This window comes from Podarcis gaigeae (assembly GCF_964106915.1).
Source record: "Podarcis gaigeae genome assembly, chromosome: 8".
Classification (NCBI taxonomy): domain Eukaryota; kingdom Metazoa; phylum Chordata; class Lepidosauria; order Squamata; family Lacertidae; genus Podarcis; species Podarcis gaigeae.
In genome coordinates this window covers 72,649,203-72,674,298 of record NC_139684.1, presented here as the reverse complement: position 1 = coordinate 72,674,298, position 25,096 = coordinate 72,649,203, and the positions used below count along the sequence as shown (strand labels likewise).

General features: G+C 48.7%; 2 protein-coding genes across 4 annotated transcripts in view; both read left to right on the top strand.

Annotated features, from left to right (window-relative positions):
* The first annotated feature begins 1,528 nt into the window (after positions 1-1,528).
* PSMC4 (proteasome 26S subunit, ATPase 4) lies at positions 1,529-12,713 on the top strand. The gene is made up of 11 exons (XM_083751087.1): positions 1,529-1,676; positions 5,416-5,514; positions 6,407-6,593; positions 7,080-7,226; positions 8,034-8,143; positions 9,148-9,241; positions 9,409-9,576; positions 11,093-11,169; positions 11,516-11,684; positions 12,413-12,468; positions 12,577-12,713. The coding sequence occupies exons 1-11, from the start codon at positions 1,641-1,643 to the stop codon at positions 12,688-12,690; spliced, it is 1,257 nt and encodes a 418-aa protein (XP_083607213.1). The 5' UTR covers positions 1,529-1,640; the 3' UTR covers positions 12,691-12,713.
* A 3,458-nt stretch (positions 12,714-16,171) lies between these two features.
* GRAMD1A (GRAM domain containing 1A) overlaps positions 16,172-25,096 on the top strand; it is a 54,938-nt gene continuing 46,013 nt past the window's right edge. Inside the window, exon 1 of one of the 3 annotated variants that reach the window (XM_083751055.1) lies at positions 16,172-16,328. Coding sequence is in view for 1 of the 3 variants with exons in the window: in XM_083751054.1 (XP_083607180.1) it covers positions 20,979-20,986 (8 nt within the window). In the remaining 2 variants the exon portion in view is untranslated. Of the gene's footprint in view, positions 16,329-20,867; positions 20,987-25,096 lie in introns of those variants that run through there. The other 2 variants (XM_083751054.1, XM_083751056.1) reach the window with 2 other exon arrangements.

Below are 25,096 nucleotides of genomic sequence, written 5' to 3'. Positions count from 1 at the left end.
TAGAATGACACGCGGAGTAAATGGACGGAACCTCGCGCGCACAACCCATAGAAAGCAATGCAGAAATTCCAGGATTTTACCCTGCCTGTTACTGAGCATCAGGCGCATCCATCCCCGAAGCAGATGTATCTTTCTAATTTGAGTCTTTTAATTTCGAGTGGGAATGATATTTATTTGTTAAGACGTCAAAAGTGCGCCGTTTCTGCAGGCGCAAACTGAGCTCTGCCCTGGTTCGGGAAGAGGCTGGAGGGCACAACGCTACCGAAGCGATCTTCATTCCTGCAACCGGTGCGGCGTTTTGCAACTCCGGATTCTGAGTTTGGGGGATTCAAACCACTCCACGATCCCACCCGCAACCTGCTGCGAGATTAACAGAAGGATTGCAGCGCAGGGCTGGCGCGAGCCGGTTCTCAGCATCCAATAGTGGACTGTCCTTGCATACTGTACTTACACACCATGCCTATATAGCGCACACGCGCCCCAGGAAACGTCCCGGGAGCTGCAGTTTAAAGAGTGCTGGGAAGCATAGCTCTGCGAGGGGCAAAACTATAGTTCTCGGGGTTCTCTGGCCTGAATGGGAAATGTGCTTTAATGTATGCACGCAAGCCCGTGCATCTACCACTGGAATTTGCACTGGTGGTGCTCCTTCAACGATTACAGGCTTCGTCCCTGCATGAAGCGACGCTCCGTCCCTCCGGCAAAGCGGGCTCTTAGCCCGCGAAAGCAAACGGCACGAAGAAACAGGCGCCACAATTATGCTCCCATGAATATGCCATGGGAGCATAGTCACCCAGTGCTTTTCCAGTTGCATTGGCTACCGATCAAGTACCAGTCAGATTTAAGGTGCTGGTTTTGACCTTTAAAGCCCTTCACGGCCTAGGACCCTTGTACCTATGGGACCGCCTCTCCTGGTATGCCCCACAGAGGCCCTTAAGGTCCACATATAGCAACACCCTAGAGGTCCCGGGCCCTAAGGAAGTTAGATTAGCCTCAACCAGAGCCAGGGCCTTTTCAACTCTGGCTCCGGCCTGGTGGAACGCTCTGTCTCATGAGACCAGGGCCCTGCAGGATCTGATTTCTTTCCGCAGGGCCTGTAAGATAGAGTTGTTCCACCTGGCCTTTGGCTTGGAGCCAGTTTGATTCCCTCCCCCTTTTTCTTTTTCCTTTCTCCTCCTATGAAGAGACTGTATCCTAATGTTTTAATGTTGTATCTTAATCTTTTAAACTGTATTTTAATCAACTTGTTTTTATTATTGGTTGTTAGCCGCCCTGAGCCCGGTCTTGGCTGGGGAAGGCGGGGTATAAATAAAATATTATTATTATTATTATTATTATTATTATTATTATTATTATTACTCGGGCCTCCAAATGCGGTTGGGGCTCCCCAGCTCCTCATCCAAAAATCCGAAAAGTCCCCTGCCCTAAGTCCCGTTTCCAAATAGGCTCCCGGTTGCAAAGCGGCAGCCTGGCCTACGACTCGCATCATCCCACCCCCCCCCCCTTCACCCCGCCGGCTATTTTCCCCGCCCCTTCATCCCTTTTCTCGGAAAAGGACTACATCTCCCGTCAGCCTCTCTGTCAACTTCCGGCAGCTTTCCCCGGAAGCGGCGAAGAGCAGCCTGGCCTTGTTAAGCTGAGAAATGGAGGAGATCGGGATCCTTGTGGAGAAAACGCAGGTAAGGGAGGCCGGGACGCGTGTCGTGGCGAAGGAAAGGCGGCGCCGGGCCGGATCTTCCTCCTTCGCCGTCCTTCCCCCCCCGTCTCTGCTGCTTTGGGGCCGAGGCGGCGGTGCTGAAGCCCTAGAGGGCCGGCGGGGGACGGGCGAGGTGCCGAGTCACTGCGGGGCTGGTGGGGCCCTGGAGGAGCAGGAGGAGGACCGTGGCCTTTTTAGCTCTTTGCCCCACTGGACCCCACTTCCCCCGGCCCCATAGAAAGCCCTGTAGGTAGCAACCCTGAGATAGGAGTCGGCCCCATTGGGCACAGGGGCGCAGGGAGGTGCCTTCAGCCCTGTCAGGACACTGGCCCACCTAGTTCAGTGCTGCTTGCACTGACAGGCAGCGGCCAGGCTCTCCGGGGTTTCAGGCAAGGATCCTCTCCCAGCCCTGCCTGGGGATCCAACTGGGATTTTCTTCTGCGCTCAAAGCAGATGCTTCTCCCAAGGCTGTCAGCTAGTAGTATGCCTGAGAGGCCATTTGACTGACCGGCCTTGGAGAGGCACAGGTTATTTTTTTTAAAAAAATGACGGATTACATTTTTTGTTATATCTTACGAATTCCTGATACGTGTTTCACTTGTACGTTCTGAACCCGGTTTCTCGAACTTAGAAAAGCATACATACTATCAAGGGATGTTGTGGAAAGAGGCTTACAGTTGGCTTGGCAGCACTTGACCCGAAGGAGTCAGTGACAAAATTAGAAAAGGGGGGAAGGCACGCAGAGTGATATTTTGATGCGCCTGAAATGGAAGCTTTTTTAAAGAGACTTGAATTTTAACATCTCAGTTCGCAAGGTTGTTAAAAATGATTTGTGTGCTAAAACATTTTCTTTTGTATTTGAGAAAGGCAATCAAAGATGGTTGTATTACTTATTCTTGCAGTTTAAAATACATTTATCGGAACTAAGTTTTTGTGCTTTCCAATTTTCCTACTAAGCATGTTTCTGAACATTGAAGTTAGCATTTATTTATTTATTTATTTATTTATTGTGTGGGTGCCTAGTGAGCAAACAGTCTGGCACCAACACTGGCTTTACCACTGAACTGTGGCCCATCCCCTGTGGGACTTCTCTCTGGGTAGACACATATTTAGGTTTCCTCTGTCAGACTCCTGCTTTCCTTCTCCTACTACATCCCATTGCTGATTAATCTTGCTCTTGTTTAAAGTGTTGCCAGATCTCGCTTGTGGGTTTTTACAGACAATAAATGTTTATTGTGGTTCGGCAGATGCTGGTGTTGTCAGATGCTGCCTTAAATGTAACAAACAAACAATTCAAAGTGCTGCTTTTGATCTGTAAAGCCTTAAACGGCTCACAACTGCAGTACTTCAAGGACTGCCTCTCCCTATATGAATCAATCCGGACCCTGTGGATCCAGAGGGTAGCATCACAAGAATGGGGCCTTTTCAACAGTGGCTCCTCATTTGCAAAATGTTCTCCCTTTGGAGGCTCGACTGGCACCATGGTTACATATCTTCAGGGGCCAGGCAAAAAGAGGTACTGATTGTCCCCTCTTCTGCTGGGGCACAAAATTGTCACATTTCTTGCTGGGCAGGTGTGAAGAGAGAGAGAGATGCAACAATCCCTTCAAACGCAAACTAAGGTGGTGTGAATACTAATTAGTTTAGAAGTGATACAGACCCTGGCCCATAAAATCAGGATGCTCTGGACGCTTAGAAGTATAAATTGGTTGGGGGGGGATCTTTTTTTTTTTAATCAACCTTCCCCACTGAAGAAACCAGGGAGCCTTCAGAATGTGCAGAACGCTGAAGCTGAAAGTTGCAGGTGGAAGAAAAGGAAACTGAGATGGGGAACGAAGAGGGAATACGTATTGCCTGCTTATGCCCCTAACAACTGATCATAAGCATCTTGGAGGAGTGGATAAGGGGGATATCAAATCTGAGTACTCTAGTGCAAGAAAATAATACCTTAGGAAAGGGAGAGAAAAACCCACATTTTTCTATCCTCTTACCCACCCCATTGCAACTTTCTGCCTGCCTGTACAGAACTATTGGGCTTCTGTTTCAGGCTGGCTGAAGTTTTGAACAAGAGAGCTTCTGTTAGAGGAGGGGGTACGCAACAGCATTGTGTTGCAGTCTGATTGGTGGAACAACAATAATTAACATCAGCGTGTTGATTTGGACTGTGCAAAGTGCTTGTTGGTTTATTGTCAGGGATAGGCAGGTGTCCAAAGGATGGGCAGAGAAGGATGATCCGGGAGAAAGGGCCAGCAATTTGTGGGGTTCTAGACCTCCCATGAGGTAGGGGGAAGGGGAAGAGGCCTGGTAGTCAGAGTCAGGAGAAGAGGAGGAGGAAGAAGAAGAGTTGCAGGAAGGCGCAGAGGAGGAAGAGGCAGTCCCAGAGAGAGATGGGAGCTCTTAGAATCTCCTCTATCCCCTCCCCAGCTGTCTCCAAGGACAACAAGGGGCTTAAAGTGACAGGAGCAGCTGGAGATGCTATGCAGGAGAAGTTGTTTGCTTGTGCACGCCACAAGGGTGTTTAAATGTGCTGAGGTTAGCATGGTCACACAGTTGCTCCAGCTGTCTGGGCTGGAGCACAGGTCTGAGGAAGGCAATGCCTAGCTAGCTGTTTAACAGGAGTGATGCCTGGGATTCTCACCTCTTAGGAGCTGATATAATGGTGTTCTTTGCCAATAAAGAGCTAAACTTCCAGTTGCGTACCAGGGATGAGAGACGGCGGAAGAAGATTGGAAGAAATTTAAGGACTATCTTGGGAAATACTATAAAATTAGTGAATGCTAGAATGATGTTGGTTAGAAATTAAGTGGTTCTCAGCTGTAATGAATAAGATAAATTGGGGGGGGGGAGAAAGAAAGGTTGAAAATTAAGTGAAAATTAATGGTGAGGATTTGCTGAATTAATAATTTGAATTGGGATACAAAAAGGGGAGGTATGAGGAGGTCTGGGAAGTAAGTTAAAATAAAATAAGTGAATGGAATTTTATGTGTTTTTAAATTGTTTTAGTTTTGCATTTTTGTATTTTGGTTATATTTTTTGTGTTTGTTTTTTATTATTGTTGTATAATCTTTGAAATGTCAATAAATATATTTTTTTAAAAAAACAACTTCCAGTTGCGTGTCCTCATTGCTGGGTTCGGGACATTTATTATGACTCGAACAGGGGAAGTTTTTAGCACAGGTATGTCTTTGGAATTTGTCCTAAAGTGTTTAAAATTGGAGGGTCTCTCTCTGTCCGCCGAGTCACAGTTTAAGGCAGAAAATATTATGCACGCAGAATTTGCGACATAGATACAGGTAGCAGAACTTAGTCTCTGATGAAACCTGCGTAGGAGGAGGCCGCAGCAAAACTTCATCCTTTTCCTGGACTGTGCCTTTGGCTTGCTCCCCTGTCATTCGATCAGCTCAATGGATTCTGTTGCTCTAACGGCTGGTTGAAGGGCTTCCCACTTTGTAACATCTCTCCCAGCATCGCTTTTTTGAAGGGGAGGTATTCATCTGCTAAGTGTAGCACAGAAATGAGAAACCTGTGACTCTCCAGACCTTGCTGGACTCCCAGCTTCCACCAGCCTGAGCTTGCATGGCTACGAATGACAGGCATTTTACTGCAGCAACATCTAGGGAGCCTCAGGTCCCCCAACTTAGCCAGGCGACATGTGCAGTGCAGGAGGTGAAAGTTTCCCAGATAACTCTACGTTCTCATTTCTTTGTGTTCCCTGATTCCAGGATGAGCTTCCAGCTCTCTCCATCTCGAGGCCTCAGACTGGCCTCTCCTTCCTAGTTCCTGAGGCTGAGGATGTGGAGGACCTGTACAGCCGTTATAAGGTGAGTTGTCTTGTGATCTTGTTCAGCTGTGAGGTTGTAGCGCTCTGTTTGTGGTGCTGGAGGGGGCTGTTGTGTGGTCCTTCGCTCAAGAAGAGGGGTGGGAAACAGGAACACGTTGGCAGTCTGGATCCTAAGCTCCCAGGATAGTTCAATTTACTTCCACAAGGCGAGGTTGAATTACTTGTTGTGGATCATTATGAATGGGGTCAAAAACTAAACTGCCATTATTGCAGTGTCTTTAAGCAAATGTGACGGCACTGGGAATTCTGTGTACAATTTGAGTTACTGCGCCTTATATAACAAATGTCTTTGTATTATTGGTCTCAGGTGAGTTGTTGACTAGAGTGTGAGTTAGCTGCTTAGGAATTACTGTTTTTTCTTAAGGACTAGGAAGTTGAACAGAAGAGGTATTAAGAAGAGGCAGTAAGGGCATAGAGGCAGATGTTCAGGTCTGTGGGGAAGAATTATAATTATTCTACCTTTCTGAAGGTTTTCTCCGTGACTTTCTTTTTTTTAAAAAAGATATAAATCAGATTCTGCAGTATGTAGAAGATCTCACACTCTTAAGATCAGAAATTCCCAACCTCCCTGGCTACACAGCTTGTCTGCTATAGTTGTAGTGTTGAGGGGGCAGTGGTGTGGATGCAGAAGTCTGTGCTCGCTGCAGACGGAGAAAGGCTGTAGTTCAGTGGCAGAGGATCCGCTTTACGAGCAGAAGGTCCCAGGTTCAATACCCAGCATCTCCTGGTAGCTACTGCTAGTCAGGGTTGGCTAGATGGAGCAGTGCTCTGACCGTGTCAGGCACCTTCCTAGGTGTTCCTATGATATCATGAGTGGTAATTCAGCTGGTCAGGAGGAGGTTTGAGGAGGATTTTGGTGTGCCGCCCTGTAGAAATTACAGCAAGAGCTGGAGTTCCTGGAAGTTCAAGAGGAGTACATCAAAGATGAGCAGAAGAACCTAAAGAAGGAGTTTCTGCACGCCCAGGAGGAGGTGAAACGAATCCAGAGCATTCCGCTGGTCATTGGCCAGTTCCTGGAGGCCGTGGATCAGAACACAGCCATTGTTGGTTCCACCACAGGTACAGTCCCTTCTTTCCTCCAGCCCATCTACCTGCAATGGGCCAGCTCCAGGTTTGAGGAGGCAGTGGACAGTCCGCTCTGGCAGGGGGCCCTGCTCTGTTTGTGTGCCCCAGGTGGTGGTGGCTAATAGCAATCAGCAGCATTCTGAGCTGCATTGAACTGCCGAGGACTGTCATTCAAATTTTCCACAATGCCCCGAGTGACACAACGCCAGGGGAATTGTGGGAAACTTAAATGACAGCTAGACTCAGAGACCTGGCACTTCTCAGTGTGTGTGTGTGATTTGGGGAGAGTGGGAGAAGTAAAGAGAGGCAAGTATCATTGTTTGGCACTGCCAGGGTGCTGGGGCTCTGGCAGCTGCCCAGGGATGCCAAGTGCGGGTGCCAGCCCTCCCCTTACATTGCAGCTTGAGAAAAAGAGCTGGATTTTCTCCCTGGCAGCCTCTGTTTCCAGTCTTTTATCACATAAGTGTGTCTCCACTTCAGGCTCCAACTATTATGTCCGGATCCTGAGCACCATTGACCGGGAGCTGCTGAAGCCCAACGCCTCTGTGGCCCTGCATAAACACAGCAATGCCTTGGTGGACGTATTGCCCCCTGAGGCCGACAGCAGTATCATGATGCTCACGTCAGGTAAGGCAACTCTTCCTTGGATCAGAGAGGTGAGCCCTGTTAATGGGCTGCCTATGGGCAGGGATTCCAGGATGCCTTCAGAGTCCTTGGTGTGGGGAACCTCAGACCCGCAAGTCCCAATTTGGCTTGCAAGGACATTCCTTGCAAACCCCACGTGCCTGCTGCACACCTGACAGGCAGGTACTTGTATGGCTGTGAAGGAACACTTGGGAGCTTAAAGTGAGCTCCTGGTTGCCCTTTTGCTGGATCAAGCTGTGCTTGCATTGCCCATCAGATCCAGGAGCATGAAGCGGTTTATGTTGGAACTGGTGCTCCAACGGAGCTCCAGCATGTGCTGGCTGGGGCTGATGGGAGTTGGAGTCCAAAACAGCAGGCAGGGGTGGGGGGAAGGCTGCCCAAGGCTATGAAGACAAAGGCCCAGTGGAATCAAGGTAGCACTTGAAAGAATGTAGCAGGGTAGAAAGATCCAAGGGCAGGTACTTGTATGGCTGTGAAGGAACACTTGGGAGCTTAAAGTGAGCTCCTGGTTGCCCTTTTGCTGGATCAAGCTGTGCTTGCATTGCCCATCAGATCCAGGAGCATGAAGCGGTTTATGTTGGAACTGGTGCTCCAACGGAGCTCCAGCATGTGCTGGCTGGGGCTGATGGGAGTTGGAGTCCAAAACAGCAGGCAGGGGTGGGGGGAAGGCTGCCCAAGGCTATGAAGACAAAGGCCCAGTGGAATCAAGGTAGCACTTGAAAGAATGTAGCAGGGTAGAAAGATCCAAGGGCAGGAAAACACCTGAGGTCCCGTCCCTTCTCTGAGCAGATCAGAAACCAGACGTGATGTATGCCGACATTGGTGGGATGGATATTCAGAAGCAGGAAGTGAGGGAGGCAGTAGAGCTGCCCCTTACCCACTTTGAACTCTACAAACAGGTACGTGATCTAAATTTCTATGCCAGAAGTATGTGCAGTGTGTGCACAAATAGGCTTGTCATTCATGTATCTATATTTATCTGCACTTTTCCTTTAGAAAGCTCGCAGTCGCTTGCTTCAACAACAGTGATCCTAGAAAGCTGCCATATACTGAGTCAGACCACTGACCCGTCAAGCTCACTATTTTCCACTGACTGGCAATGACTCTCAAGGGTTTCAGCTCAGGGACCTTTGTAGTGTTTTCTGGCGATGCCAGGAATTGAACTTGCAGCCTTCTGCATGCAGAGCAGAAGCTCTGCTGCTGAGCTATGGCCCTTACCCTTAATGGTTCCCATTAATATTTGTTTGCTTGGGACAGGAAGTGGGTGGGGTGGAATTGCAGAGAGAACTGCATCCTCCGTATTGCATTGCCTGTGTTCATTTTACAAAGAAGAAAGCACACGTGTTTTCTCCTGCCCTAAGCTGGGTCGGTTGTCATCTGTATGATTGAAAAACACAGCAAAGGGAAACCTCCCTTGTAGCATGCGCTGGTAGCTATCAGTCCTGCGTCCCCACCTTCTGCCTTTTAATCTTTGGGCTCCTTTATATAGAGAATATCTGTGCCTTCTTGCCAGTGGAGAGAGCTCCCCAAGCAGAGCCCAAATTGATTCCTGGCTATTATTTCTGGATATTTGACATGGGTGCACACCAAGATTTATTTGTGCATGCCCTTCTCAGTGCTTGGACCAGCTCTTAGCCCAGTCGGTGCCCAATGCAACAATATCATTGAAGCAAAATCTGGATGTGGATGGTGCATGGATGGGAGGCTTCTGGGTGTAGCGGCTGGACCATCTAAGGCAGGGATGGGGAACTTGTGGCCCTCCAGATGTTGTGGAGCTTGACTCAGAGCAGCAGACTCAAGCAACAACTTGGAAGTGGGGTTTTATTCTGTTGAGAGATGTGACAAGGGCCCTTGAGATGGCCTATTTTGTTGTTCTTTTCTCACCTTTCGACCCTTTTTTCAGATCGGCATTGACCCTCCGCGGGGGGTGCTGATGTACGGCCCGCCTGGTTGCGGGAAAACCATGTTGGCCAAAGCAGTGGCTCATCACACCACAGGTGAGCAGGGCACCAGTTCTCTTGCCTTGGACACGTCACTACCCTGTTGGGTGTAGGTTTGCTGGCATCCCTTGGTCTTCCCAAGGCGGTGGCCCCGTTAAGATGGGTTTCCCTGGGAGACTGAGGGATGCCAAAGGAGCTGGGTCTAACTCTGCCTTTGCCTCCAGCTGCCTTCATTCGGGTAGTAGGATCCGAGTTTGTGCAGAAGTACCTGGGAGAGGGGCCGCGCATGGTGCGGGATGTCTTCCGCCTGGCCAAAGAGAATGCCCCAGCCATCATTTTCATAGACGAGATTGACGCCATTGCCACAAAGCGCTTCGATGCCCAGACCGGAGGTGAGTTGGTGACGGGGGAAGAGGGGGCGGGGGGCTCCTGGGCAACTGTGGCCACCTAAATAGAGGGAAGAACTAGGGAAGAGCAGCTTACATACAATCGGTAAAAACAGGACAGTCCTTGCCCGTAGGATTACAGTCTTAACAGACACAGCATAAAAGGAAATGGGATGGGGGAGGGAAGAGGAAAGCAAATGAACTTTGATCATTTATTAAAGTTATAATGACCAGCAGGAATAGAAACTTTTCAGGGACAGAAGGAGCAAGGGGGCTGGGCTGTCATCAGAGCCAGTGCAGCAGTCCTGCTTCCCAGTCTCTTCCTCTGCTGTAGCCTCAAATATATTTGGGAAATACCACCTGGAGGAAGTTCCACACACCCCCAGCTGATAAAAACAGCCAGCAAGCGATTGGGGAAATGGTGAAGTTCCCTCTTCCGTATTAGGCAGCAAATATAAGTTTGGGAATCCTGCATTTGCTGCGTAACCCCTAGTTTCTGCCTGAGTCCTGGCGGCTGGGTAGGGCTGCTGCAATTCCTGCTGCCTCCTCTAGGTGTTGCTCCAACCTTGCAGTGTCACAATGTGCTAGAACCCTGGGCTTCAGTAGTTCTTTGTCGGTTGAACCTAGTGACCTCTGCATATGGTTGGCCTATGAGAGCCAAACAACAAACTTGGCCCAGGTGAGGCTAATGCTTCTGCTAGGGGGAAATATATTTCTTTCCAAATTCTTCAACTTGTGTGAATCGGGCATATTTTGTGTGGGCAATCACTTTATTTTGTGCAGTCGGGGTTGCAAATTTGGATTTGTTGAGCAAGAAATAGGATGGCAGCTGGGTGTGGAAGAAGCAGGGAGGGTTAGAAGGGCTGTAAGTTCAGCAGTAGGGCATTCACCTTGCATGCAGAAAGGTCCCTGGTTCAATCCCCAGCAATGGAAATGGGCAGAGACCACTAGAAATCCTTGCTTTTCTGTCCTTGTATACTAGGGATGGGGAAACAAACGGCACCCAACTGCACACGAGAAGAAAGGAGGGTAGCAGCAGGCTTGGAGAAACTTCACATTTTACAGAAATATACCCACAGCTAAGAGTATCTCAAAACAGCCCAGTAAATCCTGAGCATGCTCAGCAGCCTGGTGGGTAGGTGAGAATGGAAAACTGTAGTGGCAGACTGGAATGGTGTATCCTGTAAAAGGACATGGCTGTCAGATTAGAATGCCAGACAGGCAGACTCTATACCGCAGCATCTTGTTTGTGGGTCTCGTATCCTCCAAATCCCCCAGTGGGCACTGCTGAGACTTCTGCAGTCTTTTCTCTGCAGTCACGAGGACTTGAAACTTGGACAGCTGTATAAATCCTGAGGTTCTCTGAATGATGGCTTAAAAGGCCAGTGTGGTGCATTCCAGGCTTGCACGATATCCCTGAAGATGGGTTGGTAGCGCAAAGCAGCTTTGGATATGGCGAAAGGAAAGGGCAGCTCTCTCTTCCAGGGCACACCAGCTGATAAATTTGTTGGTCTCTCTACAGCTGATAGGGAGGTTCAACGCATCCTCCTGGAGCTACTCAATCAGATGGATGGCTTTGACCAGAATGTTAACGTCAAGGTGTGTTGTGTTGGGCAGCGGGGGGGGGGGAGGTGTTGAGTGGCCTGGAAAGGCAATTCCCCTCTTTACCATAAACTCTGGATTTAAAGCAGAGATGGGGAAAGCTGTGGCTCTCTAAATGTTGTCAAACTACAACTCCCATCATCCCTGAGTTTGGGCCCCGGCCTCATGGGAGTTGGAGTCCAGCAACATCTGGAAGGCCACCAGTTTCCATCCCTGCCTAAAGGCTTCCAACAAATGTTGGCTTTTCTCCACTTAACTTACCAAACTCAATTTCACAGCCTGCCATTAATTTTTTGCATCCAGAAGTTGGGTTTAATGGTGTTCTCTCTTGGCTCCCTTCTAGGTGATAATGGCCACGAACCGAGCAGACACCCTGGATCCTGCTCTGCTCCGGCCAGGCCGCCTAGATCGTAAAATTGAGTTTCCCTTGCCGGACCGGCGCCAAAAACGGTTGATCTTCACCACCATCACCAGCAAGATGAACCTGTCTGAGGAGGTGGATCTGGAGGATTGTATCCTTCCGGACAGTGCAGTGGGAAGAAATGGGTGGAGGGCAGGGGGACTAGAAGAATGGCCAATCAGCTGAGCTTAAGAGATATTTGTGTGTCGCCCCCCCCCCCCTTGACCTACTAACAGAATAAAGTTTCCTGAACTTATTTCTTGTCTTTTAAAGTTGGATGGTAAAATACCCCTCTTACCCACCAATCCTTCTGGCAGTGAATATGGGGAGCAAGCTGATGCTATAAAGCCAGGGCAGGAAACCTGCGGCTGTCCAGAAGTTGCTGAGCTATAACTCCCATCATCCCAGGCCATTGGCCACAATGTTGGGAGTTGGGACTTCAACAACATCTGGGGGGCCACCAGTTCTTTATTTAATGCTGTTAAATAAAGGGGAGTGAAGAGCAAGAGGCCAGTTGGACTGTTTGTAACTGTAGCATCCTTGAGTACAGGGGTTGGCAGCTAGGGTGTACCTGTCGCCTGACTATTTTCCCAGCTTCCGCTGCCAACCTCCTACTTCCATGGAAAGCGTTGCATCGCACCTGGCAGGTGCTGCCCTTAGTAAAAAATAAATAAATGCAAAATTAGCAGCTGCTGATCATCAACTTTTCTCATTTCAATGGGAAAGGTGGCAGCTCCCAATGGGGGATTTTGCAGTCATATGGGCCAGTCTTCTCCCCTTTTCTAGAACGGCCACACAGGGCCCATTTGCTCCTGCTCATTCCTTCACTCTTGCTTCCAGACGTGGCGCGGCCGGATAAGATCTCAGGAGCCGACATCAACTCCATTTGCCAGGAGGTTAGTATCGCGTGTTAGACAGCGGTTAGTACTCCCCCTTTTTTTAGTTTTTACTTCCTGCTGATGTTACCTGTTCATGCTTCCTCCCCTCCTTCCTGTCTCCTTAAGGCTGGCATGCTGGCTGTCCGGGAGAACCGTTACATTGTGCTGGCCAAGGACTTTGAGAAGGCCTACAAGACTGTCATCAAGAAAGACGAACAGGAGCACGAGTTCTACAAATAAAAAGATGGGAGAAGCAGGATGGAGACGGAGGTGGTGGTCTCAGTCTGTGGGGGGCGGGGGCATTTTTGGTATCTGGTGTTGGTGTGTGAGATTTATCCTGTGAATAAATAATTACCCAGGACTTTAGTTGCTCCCTTCTTCGGTGGGGATACAAGACTACCCTCGCCTTAAGACTCAAACCCCACCACCACCCACAGTTTATTCATGGCCAACTCTTACGTAGCATTTATTCCTAAGCCTAACAGGGAACACTGTTAAGTGAGTTTTCTACAGGGGTGGCCAGCCTTTTAAGGGGCTGCTCAGGGCCCACATTCACTTTTTGCTAACCCTCTGGGGGTTGCATGCCAGGGGCAGGTGAAGCTACCCCACACTTGAGCATGCACACTTTCATATGATCAATTTGATAATTGGGGAAAGGGAAGGTTTCACCACTACCACCACCACCGCTCTGGACTTTTCCCACCTCCTCCTTTCTCTCTTTGCTGTTGCCACCAAAAGCAAAGGATTCTTTTCAGGGGGAAGCAGAACAGATTGCTTCAGGAGCCAAATCAGTCCCCTGAAAAGAGGGGGTAGCTGGATCTGTTCTCCAGCGGTGAAAGGAAAGGTATGGAGAGATTTTAGCTCTATGATGGAGCACGCACTTGGCAGGCTGAAGGTCCTGGGATCGCCAGTGGAAATGAGCAGGGAACCTCTGGCCCATGTTCCAGTCTTGCTCTTGTTGGGGGGTCCCGTTTGTCTTTTCAGAATGGGGAGATGAGCCCTGCAGTGCTCAGTGGTGGGAGAGCACAGCACGTCCATGCATTTAAAAGTGCCCAAAAGGTCTTGTGTAGGCAAAGGCACAGCTTCCTCCCGTCTGAGCTGCTTTGGACATCATTTGTCACTAGAGGGAATCGCTTCACCCTGAACAACACGGCGGCCAGTTAAATAAAGACAGGAATGGATTTCCCCCCTCCGAACTGTTTTGAAGAGACACGGAGTGCAGCAAGGTGTGGTGACAGCTTGTAGTTGAAACCGGTACTTCAAAAGGATACCCCTTTTAGATTTCTTAAGAGCTTTTTCTTGCAACGCCAAAGTGACATCTGGAAAAGGAAAAGCTGCTTGTTCTATTTTCATGTCCAACCTGCAGCTGAAAACAATAACAAAAACAGACCCCTGTCCGAAAGAGATGCATCTGCACAGCATTTGCTCTCCCATCTCTTTATATACACATGCTTTATATTTTATCCCAATACAATAGTCTGGTACAGAAGAAAGGTTTCTTAAATGTTACGCCAGTCCCTTGAAGGAGTCAATCCTTGAACGGAAAGAAAAGTTTTTAAAATACTGCATTACATGTGATAACTGGCTTACAAATACGAGGAGGCCTGTGTTAAGAAGCAAAAATGTTTGAGTATATGTTTGCTGTTCATGCAGTTATCACCACCTGCTTTCTGCATTTTGCTCCCTTTTGACTGTTCACAATCTCCCTCCCTGAATCATGTGTAAATATATCTGTAACTCAGGATAATGTTTCACGCACCTGATGAAGATGGACTGTAGTCCACAACGCCTTATGCTGCAATACATTTACAGTGGTACCTCGGGTTAAGTACTTCATTCGTTCTGGAGATCCGTTCTTAACCTGAAACTGTTCTTATCCTGAGGTACCACTTTAGCTAATGGGGCCTTCCGCTGCCGCCGCACAATTTCTGTTCTCATCCTGAAGCAAAGTTCTTAACCCAAGGTAATATTTCTGGGTTAGCTGAGTCTGTAACCTGAAGCATATGTAACCTGAAGCGTATGTAACCCGAGGTACCACTGTATTAGTCTTAAATCTGCCGCAAGACTCTTAGCAGTGTTTGCTGCAGTAGACTTAAATGTGACCTTCTGCCTGTAGCTCTTTGAAGGGACTATGGAAGGCAGGAGCCCAAGCAAAGTGACGCCTTCCTCAATAACTTAACAGTTACAGAACATGTTGTTCTTTCTTTCTTCAAAGGATGCAGACTCCCTCACTAACACTGGCATACACATGGTAAAACAAAGAGGGGATAAAAGACTCGGGAATATTAGAACCCATCTTGTCCAAAATCCTGTTTTCACAATGGCCAAACAGATGCCTCTAGGAAGCCCGTAAAGAAGACCTGAGAGCAACAGCAACACTCCCCACTTGTGGTTCCCATAGGGCTGTGCGCACAAACCTGGTTCCAGCCCCAAATCAATTTAGGGGGTGGAGCTTCTGTTGCATCTTCCTCGCCCCCTATACTGTGAAGGGCAGCAGGGCCAATCCCACTAAGCTCTGCTCTCCAGCGTCTTCTCTGGGGCATGTGGGGAAGCAGACCCTTGAAGCCTGCAGTATTGCCCTCTGCGTTCTCCTGCTGCTGAGCAGAAGCTTCAGTCCTGTTCGGTTTGACAAATGTACCTGTGTTCCCTTGCTGGGAGCAGGTGTGCACGGCTTAAACGTCCTTCCTGCCTGGCACCCTGCATCCTGACACTCCTGGATCACTCCAGGAGACCCTGGAAAATTGGGTTCTCTAACTCAGCTGGGGATTTGGAATTTGGCATAATTTGGGGCACAGCCCTAATTCCCATGGAGGCCTACTAATTCTCTGACAGTGGAGGTTAGAAACATTGATAGCCTTATTCCCTGCGAGTGTATCTAACCCTTTTTTAAAGCCATTCGAGTCAGTGGCCATCGAGGCATCTTGTGAGAGTGAATCCCATCGTTTATAACTGCATAGAGTGAAGAAGTACTTGCTTTTGTCCTGTCCTGAATCGTCCTTTTCCGTGCAAACAGTGGGTGATTTATTAACGGAAATGTGGGGGGTGGGCAGGAAACAAGTTGATCTATTCTGTCAAATGCTCGGAGGAAACGGTGCGTTGCTGGCGTAATGCCAATATGACGTGTGCCCGTGCGCCATGGATGTCTGATAAGCTTCCAGGCAAATCTCGACTTGTGTTTACTTTGGGTTTATTGGCTTGCAAAGCAAACATGGTTCCATGTTCACTTTTCTTTTGGGACTGAAGGGACACGTGCCGGGCAGAAGCAGAGCCAAGATCTTCCTGCTCATCCAATTCTGCATTTGACCACCAGCTCCAAACTCCCACCGGCCATTCTGATGGGTGGATGGGAAGCGTGAGCCCCCGATCTGGAGGGCCACAGGCTGCCCAAATCTGTCTGTTAAGTCCTTGCACAATGCCTTTTATTTCAGCGGCAGTCAATAGTCGTGCCGTCCAGATTTTGGTTGGACTACGTTCCCACCAGCCCAGGCCAGAAAGGCCAAATAAGGGTAATGGGGGTTATAATTCACAAAGCCTGGAAGGCCCCCCAATTGGCTACCCCTGCTTTTATCTGGAAGCGTTACTAGTGGATTTGAGGGGAGCCTTTTTGGCAGAGGCCGAGAATATGAGGGTTGCCCTTGCCTTTCGTGTTTGCTTGTTTTTTTTAAATCAAGGAAGTAGATGCACACTCCCAAGAATAAGCATGTTGCTCACAAAGGCAACAGCCACAGAACGCAGAGTGTCCGTTGGAAAAGGAAAACGGAAAAACGAGTGGGTGTCGGGTAGAATGGTTGCCTTGAGCTCTTTCAGTTTATGTAATCCCAGTGGAGGAGATGGCTGGGCAGCTAGCACAACGAAGGAGAAACAAGCCTTGCTAGGAGGTGAGGTATTTTACTACAGGCCCCACCTGTTGCTTTAGCCTCTGGACCTAGAGATATTACTCCCACACCTGTTTTCCCCCTTACTTGAGGTGTGTGGTGAACTTTCTGCCCTCCAGATGTGGCTGAACTACAACTCCCACTGTCCCCAGCCATTGGTCATGTTTGCTTGGGTTGATGGGAGTTGTGGTTCAGCAACAACCCCAGGCATTTGGCTGATTTGACATCCGATGCCCTTTTAAATGTATTGTGAGAGGGGGGGGATTATTGGTTTGCCATTGTTATTTTTATTATGCATTTTGTTGTTTTTATTTTGCATTTTTTTTTGTCATGAACCTATGGGTGAAGGGCGGTATACAAATTTAAACAACATTTGGAGGGACAAAAGGTTCCTGCGCCTGACACTTCAACACTGCTTACTGTTTTGGGGTTTTTTTGTGTTGGTGGGGGTTGTTTTTGCTCATTCTGCTGAATGGGGTCCTAGACGTTTGCCACAGACAGCACTACTGTCTGAGGTTTTACAATTAGATTTATTTATTTGCAGTGTTTTACAGACACACACACACACACACACACACACACCCCTTTTAGCAGAAAAGACTTTTGGATCAGCTTACAAAAATAAGTCCTAAGACAGGCCCTGCTTTCAGACAATTTAAAAGGATACGGCACATGAGGAAAAGGCGATGGGAGGGAGGAGGGGAAAGCAAGTTCTAGTGCAAGTTTTTTGGAAGTTGTGGCCAATGGCTGTGGCAGTTTGGGCAGTTTTGATAAAGGGCAGCCCCTCCCTTGAAACACTGTTCTGCCCCCGCCAGATCAGATCCAGGAGCAAAGTTGGTGACAATGTCTAGGTCAGGAGGACACAGCATCTCCTGCCACGCTGCTCTTCCCTTGGATAACTGGCTTGAAAGCAGCGATAATCCTCAGAGGAAGGGTGCTTGATGGAGATACTCTCCTCCCTTGCCAATATCAGTAATTACTGTTGTGAGCAATAAAAAGAAACACACTTCAAAAAATTCCCTCCTTTCACAAGATCCAGGAAAAAATGGTTTAAGAAAACAGGATCTGGTGTTTGCAAATGTTAAAAAAGTAGATGCTCAGCCCCCAAAGTGTAAAAATATGCTATAAAAAACCCCAACTACTTCGGTGGTTTGTTCACCTCCTATATTTGTTCATTTGTTTATCTATCTGTTTATTGGGGCTTCAGGTTAGTCACTTTGAGAATGTGAGGTGCTGGGGTGAGATGGACCTGTGGCTTGACATGGAGGGTCTTTTCTTATGATCTAATTTTTAAAATGTCTACCCGCACTTTTTGACTGCAAAGTTTTCCCCCCCCCCAACAGCTTGCAATACATTTTTAAAAAGGACGGTAAGATAAGCAAACAAGCATAAAACATAGTCGATATTAGAATGCTAATACTGGAGCCCAAACTAAAATACCATTCAAGAACCTAAGAAGGCCCATCTAGTTCAGTATCCCGTTCTCACTGCCAGTGGAAGCCAAATAAATAAAGCAGATGGGGCAAAACCATGTACAGTACTGTACAGTAGTTGTTCTTTCCATGCATATTCTTTTTCTCCTTGGGAAGCTGAGCGTTTGTCTGATGTCAAATTCAGATTGTGTAATTATAGTTGCTTGGAAGGTCTTGTGCAACAAACCTTCATCCCCAAAAGTCAAAGTGTGGGAACTGTATGGGATAAAGCTTGCTCTGATGCAACATCGCCAAACCTACACCACCTAATCTCCATGCAAACAAATCAACATGACTGCTCAATAAGCAGGTAGCCTGGAAGTGCCACTGGTGCTCATACTCAATAGGCTCTGTGCCCTAGTAGCAAGCTTTGAGCCAACCCAACCTCCAAAGGTAAGGAGGCACGGAGCAAGGCCTCTAATGCTGAATGTACCTGGTTGGCAGAGTTCTGGGCCTGCTAACCTTTTTCGACCAGGAGGCACATCAGTAATTCCGAGAAAGTGCTATAGGTGCGTTACAAAATGGCTGTCCTGGGGGGGTGACGAAGCACAAAATGGCTGCTACGGGCGTGGGGGCACAAGTGCGAAATGGCTGCCACATCTGAAAGGGCATGAAAAGAGGCACTAGCGCAAAATGGTGTCAGCATGCCCCTGCATAAATGGGGGGGGGGGAACCGTATCACCCGCAAGGGCCCTGACTCAGAGAGATGCTCTTTGTGTCTTTCCTCTGGGCCCATCTTAGGCAGTCACATTCAAAAAGTACAATGGCTGCACAAGCTGTTTCTGTGTGTGTATGACGTACTGGCTCCATGTTTGAGGAGACCCTCTGGGCAAAGTGCTCTGGCGGACCCCCCTCTTCTATTAATGGGCTCTGGCAGGCTTAGCTGATAGCACCATGTTGCAAGTCTAGGGGCATTGTAGGAAATTTAAATAGGCCTAGTTGCCTTGGCCTGCTTGGAGTTACTAGGCCAGAAAATTATTTTAAGGGGGCAGTCCAAAGCACATATCAGCAACCCAAGGAAGGCAGGTGCCAGTCTGTATATGTGTGTGCCTGTGTATGTAGCAGAGGAATTCTATTTGTTCCGAAACAAAATTGTGCCATTTCAATGCTGGGAAATTCACTTCCCCAACAATGACCTCAAAGACAATGTCTGGGCAGCTCTCCCATGAATGAGTACTGTACATTTATTGCACATTTTAAAATTCCATAATTTGGAAAGGCCCTGCGTTTGTCTACCACCATGAAATGAGTCAGGAGGCTTGTGTGTGTCTTGGAAAGGGTCTGGTTTTGAAAAGTGCACCAAAAATGTTTAACTATTCCTAGGAGTACATAACTGCTTGGCAAGGGAAGGACACCAGTAGCTGATCCAGTGCATACCGCAAAGTGCATGGCTGCATGCTGGAAGTGCAGTGATGTGTCATATAAACAATGGCTGGAGGAAGTAGGTTTGGATGTGGGTTCCGGTTCTATTTAAGACATCATCTGCACATAAGGAGAGGCAGTTGTCGGATAATGACAGCTTAAAGAAGCAATACAATTGTCTAGCAAAGAATGTTTACATTCCTTTTGAGAATAAAAAAAAGGAAAATGTAGCATCTTAAGTTTGATTTGGAATGGCTGAACCTTAATGCTGAAAATGTATTTGTGGACTTATTTATATAGTGCCATGAATTTGCGAATTCATGGCACTATATTACAGGCATCTGCTTCTAGGAGCCTACAATTAAAGTTCACAACTGAGGAATGGAAGAGAATCAGTGATCAGTCCCTGGCATCTCCAGGTACCAGGGCTGGGAGAGACCCTTGCCTGATGTTCTGCAAAGCCTCTACCAGTCAGTAGTAGTCAGGGGTAGTCAATGTGGTGTCCTCCAGATGCTGGGACTATAGCTTCCATCATCCTTGATCATTAATCATGCTGGCGTAGTCTAATGAGTTTTTCATTTACAACATCTGGAGGGCACCATGTTGGAGGGCACAGTTGGTAGAGCATAAGTCTCTTAATCTGGGTTTGAGCCCACCGTTGGGCAAAAGATTCCTGGATTGCAGGGGGTTGGGCAAGATGACCTTGGTGGTCCTTTCCAGTTCTACGATTCTGTGATTCTATGAAGGGCAGTGGTTTCACTCTGTGTAAGGCAGCTTCCTAAAAGGAGGGGTTCACTGGGGAAAGAGGCATTTATTTCACTCAGTTACAGTGGGTTATGGAGACTAAGGAATTAATGTGTCACCCACACCCACCTCATTCCCAGCAGTGGAGGTTGGCTAATTGCTGGTGTCAAACCATTCCTGGAGACTCAGTTTCTGTGGAATAAAGGGCAAGGAGTTGCTTCTGCTTTTGAAACCTGGTCTTCTAACCACTGTATAACTAAATCTGAGATCTTGTTGATGCATTTTTAATGTTAAGAATTAACTATACAGAAACAATAGTTTTACACTTTGCGCAGGCACACACACTCTGTCTTCTTCCCAGTTTTGCAGCAGCCTCCATAATTGGGCAACTATCCAAAACATAAGATTTATTTATTTTTTAAAAATGGATTCTTCTCCCGAGCTGCGCAGCAAAGGCAGCCTGGAATTCTGATTCCACCGAAGGAAGACATGCGCTGCCGTCCCACTGATTCGCTCAAGGTCAACGCGACTCCCCAGGCCTGCCTGATCATTTCCCCCGCCCGCAACGTTTTGGGAGCGGAAGAACCCAGGAGTCCGGGCTGCCAGCCCCGGTCCGCTACACCCCTAACTTTCTCTGGCCCTGGCCAGGAACCCAGCTTCCCAGATCCACTTCCTGATCCAGAAACGAACCCCACGAGAACCCAGCCTGCTTTGCTAGCCTAACTAGGCCGCTCCCCCCCTCTTTATTGGGGTGCGTGCGTGCATGGAATAGAGCGGACCCAGGAATCCCGGCTCGTCTCCCCGCACCCCCCGCCTCCTCTCTGCTCAGGCCCCTCCCCCTCCGGCTCGCCTTCGCTACCGCGCTGCGCGGGGCTGGAGCCGCCGGGGGTGCGCGCAACGAAAGGGGCGGCCGCCGCCGCCGAGGAAGGAGGAGGGACGGAGGGAGCGCGGGGCCTGCCTCTCCTTCCTCTTCCTCTGCGCGGCACCAGGGCCGCCGGCCGGGACCAGCGCTCGCCTCTCCATCCCGGCCGGGCGGGGAGGGGGGAGCCGCCCGCCCCGCCGGCCGCCTTGGGCTATGTTCGAGTAAGGAAAGCGCGGCGCGGGGGGACCGGGGTACGTGGCCGGCGGGCGGGAGGGATCGGCGGCGAGCGATGCCGGCCGCGTCGGGAGCGGGAAGGAGAGCGCCGAGGGAGGACGGCTCTTGGCTGCAAGCAGGGGGCGGGGGGATCGGGGCTGCGGGGATCTCTCAAGCCGGGCTGGGAAAGGAGGCGACCGTCTCCTCCTCCTCCGGGCTTGTGCCCGCTCTCCCAGCGCTTCGGAAGCCGGACTGGCCACTTGTCAGCTGAGAGGCGGAGAAGGATGGATGGAGGCAGAGGGATGGACACAAAGGAGCTGCCGGGAAGGAGGGAGAGGGAGGGTGGCAATGGAGGGTTGTGTTTGCGTGGGACCCGGGAAACGGGTTTCTTTCTCCCTCCCTCTCTCTTCGCAGAGATGCAGATCTTCCAAAACACCCGGCGAGGCGGAGGAGCAAAACCCGCGGCTCCTCTGCCTTAATCTCCGGAAGGCGCTGGGGGAGAGGGCAGCGCGCGCGCGTTTGCAAGCTCTTTTTGGAAAGTCTTGTAGGATGGGGGGCGGGGGGAGGTTTCAGATCGGTCACCCCCCCACCTCCCCGCTGCACTCCGATTTCTCCCACCCACTCCCTTTGCTACAGGTGCGTGTTTATCAGCGTCTAGTTTTCTCACGGTGTGACATCAGTCTGTGTTCAGCAGTGGTAGCAGCGTGGTCTTTGTAGCGCCATCGTCGGGGAAGCCTTTGTTCCGCGTGTCCCTCCACGCATTTACGCTTGCTTGTGTGTGCATATGGATGCAAAGAGGAGGGGGCTTGAGATCCCATCCCCCAGTGCATAAACTGATATTCTCCATCGCAATACTGGAAAGTGTAAGGGTGCAGGGAGAGTGTCGCCCGTTGTTCTTCCCTTCATCTCCTTAGGGAAGGGGTCGATGAAGGTGAGACTTGGATTGACAGCTGTGCGGAAGGGTAAAGGGCAGCAGTAGCTCTTGGCCCATCTGGGAGTTAGAACATAATTCTCTGGCCTCTGCTGACTTCTTGGGCTTGTGTGTTTGTGTATAAACGAATAATAATAATGCCTGTGCTAGCGCGCACACACACACACACACACACGTGCCTTGTGATTAAATGGGGGAAAGTTGGAACCAGGATCTCCTGCGATTCCTTCTTTACTCTGGGGAGGTATTTGTCAGTGGCTTTTTAGTAAAAGGAACAGGCTTGTGTGAGGTTCTTCATGATTAGGCTTTTAAGCTAAGGATCTTTTAATTTCAATATACTTTTTTTGGAGCACAGGAAAGTAAAGGGAATCCCTTGAGGGGTGTATGTGTGTGTGTGTGTGTGTGTGTGTGTATGTTTTCTTCAAGCTTCTAATTTAAGTGCTTGTGGTTAAAGCGGTTTTACAAATTGGTTTTACAAAGTTCTGATTTTATTACTTCAATATTTTAAAGGCCAGTCTTATGATATTGAGAATATGGAGATTATAGGACTAGGGGGTAAGAAAGTAATAAAATATTACATTTGGCCCCAATACAAGTTTTTCAACTCATGCTGGAGTAACCAACATGGTGCTATCCAGATATTTCTGGATTGCAACTCCCACCAGCCTTGCCCATTGGCATATGGAGACCACCATGGTGGTTATAGGTTAGAGTCTTCTGATGATCCAGACCACTGAGTGTCACAAGCAGAAAATAGGATTCCTGATGACCAGGTAGTAACAGGTTACTTAAGTATGTGAGCCACGTTTCGTACGTCAGACCAATAAACAAATGCAGTATATAGCCAAATGGATCTGGAAGAAAGTGTTGTTGTTTTTGTTTTGTTTTTTTTAAACCCTAATAAATAGATTAGATCCTGAACATAAAGGCAAACCTATCGATTGAGGTTCATTTCACCCATCCCAGGAAAAAACAAGTCTCTTCATTTCTAGTGTGGATAAATAATATACTTTCTGTACCATCTGAAGGTCATTTGGATGCCTGAAAACACACAGAACATGAACTCCTGGTAGTCAAAAGACATTCACATTACAGGAAGGTCACAGTTGCCCCATGGATCTCATTGACATTAGCGAGTTATCAGGGAGGCTCCAGATGAAAATTTCTGAAGTATCTTTCCTTACATGAACCATGGGTTAAAACCACAGGGTTTAGCCCTGAATTCCTCTGCAGCTATACAATTAGGTGTCTTTTACACATTCTCACAGCCCTGTGAAAACTATTTATGAGCAGCTCCTGTGCAGCCACTCGGGCAGTAGGCTAATCACACAGATCTTTCGCACAGAATCAGAAATGCTCCCTTCCTGGTGCAGTTCTAATTCCATAGAAAAGCCTTAACATCAGGGATGGAGAAGTTGTGGCCCTAGACATGTTGCTGGACTCCAAGTCCCATCACCCTTGACAAATGGTCTCTCTGGCCAGGGCTGATGAGAATTTGAGTCCAACAACAGAAGGAGGGCCGCACAGGTCCCCCCCTCCCTGACCTCTACAATCAGGCCTCTCAGCCACGTCATTGGGTTATTTATGCATTCTCAGTGCATGGGAGCTGCTGGCGGTTACAACGCTTTCAGGAGGCCAGGAAAACATAAAAAGGCATGTCAGGGCAAGGCTGACCCCAAGCAACTCCACAGCAACTTGGGGAAAGTGGGCCTCAGGATGCCTTCCTTGAATGTGTGTGGCTCCACCATCCTTTCGCAAGTGACCTTTGAGTGTGTCTTTTGGATCACGTGCAGCCAGCACCTCCAAAAACCTTGTTACCCTAATCAGCTGCTTGAGTTGCATGTGCAATTTGGATCAGCCGCAGTCTACACTTGAGGGTGTTTCGAAAACACCCTGAAGTGTGGAGAATCCCTGTGACAAAAGCTTGAGCCCTTTGTGGGGGATGGGCACAGCTGCCCCTGTGCCTTCCTATTCTGGAGGTGAGGAGCCCAGGCAATGGAAGTGGCTCACAGGAAACTCTTGTCTCTTCCCCCCTACCCCACAATGCCTGACATCTGGGGCAGCATCCTGCCAATCTGGCACAATTCTGGCTGCAAATGTGGTTCCTGCCTTGGCAAAAGGCTCTCTGATCTGAATCCTCAGCCTCCCACCACCTGCGGGGATGAACTGTCGCTCTCTGTCTGTCGACCCTTTCCCTGTCAGCCCTGCAGTTCCTGTGACAGCCGCCCCCATCTGCTGAAGGCCTGACCTCTTCCTCCCTCTGGACACCGGGGTCCGCGTGGCACGTGGATGGGAGGCAAGGCGAGGGAACTAGGTTGCTCAATGCCATGCCAAGGTCGGCCCCAGAGAGAGCATTAGCATTTCATTAGAGCGGATGCTGTGGCCACACAGAGCATGGGAGAACAAGGAACATGACATGCACAGTCCCCTCTGCCCTTTCTTTCTCAGCCCCAGCTCACACCCTTGCTCTTCTTCTGACAATAACCCTGCTCCTTTCTGCTGCCGTTTGGTGTGCTTCTGTAACCTCTTTTTCAGGCTATGTGCACACCATACATTTAAAGGACACCCCCCTTCAAGTCCTGGGAACTGCAGCATGCTGAAAGGAATTGTATCTCTGTGAGCAGTAACTACAGTTCCCGGGGTTCTTTTTTAGGAGGGGAAATGTGCTTTAAATGTATGCAGCCCTTTTCATATTTTAATGCTTTTTAAAAATCCACATGGGGTATACCATAGTTGGCTCTTGTGCTTTATGAATAGGGAAACAGTGCATACAAAATCTGGGGCCAGCCATGAGAGCTTTTAAGAGGGGCAGATCTGGAGGCTTGACTAATTTTGGAGGGTGTTAATGACAGGTTGGGGTGACTCTGTCAAGGATGAAGTAGGAAGATTTCCGCAAGCCTCAAAGATCTGTAATGTTAATTCCTTACAGGCCTAGGATCCACTCGCTTTAACTATTTTGCAACATAGGGCCTATTTATTATTTCTCATCCATTTACGTTTCTCTGTTTCTCTCTTCTTTCCCACTTTCTCGTGGCACAAAGCTGGCTACAGTTATTGTTGCTGTGGATGTTATTTAATTTACATACAGCTTAATGGCAAACTAGGCATCTAAGGCATTTATGAGTAAAAAAACCTGTGGCAGAAACATTAAACATTCCTAATTAAAACATGCAACCAAGCTATCCCA

Excerpts from the sequence above, each read along its gene's own strand:
- PSMC4 (XM_083751087.1), top strand. The coding sequence starts at position 1,641 with ATGGAGGAGATCGGGATCCTTGTGGAGAAAACGCAG. Across the intron at positions 1,677-5,415 it reads TCCTTGTGGAGAAAACGCAG|GATGAGCTTCCAGCTCTCTC; the intron begins GTAAGGGAGGCC and ends CCCTGATTCCAG. Across the intron at positions 11,685-12,412 it reads GGAGGTGGATCTGGAGGATT|ACGTGGCGCGGCCGGATAAG; the intron begins GTATCCTTCCGG and ends TCTTGCTTCCAG.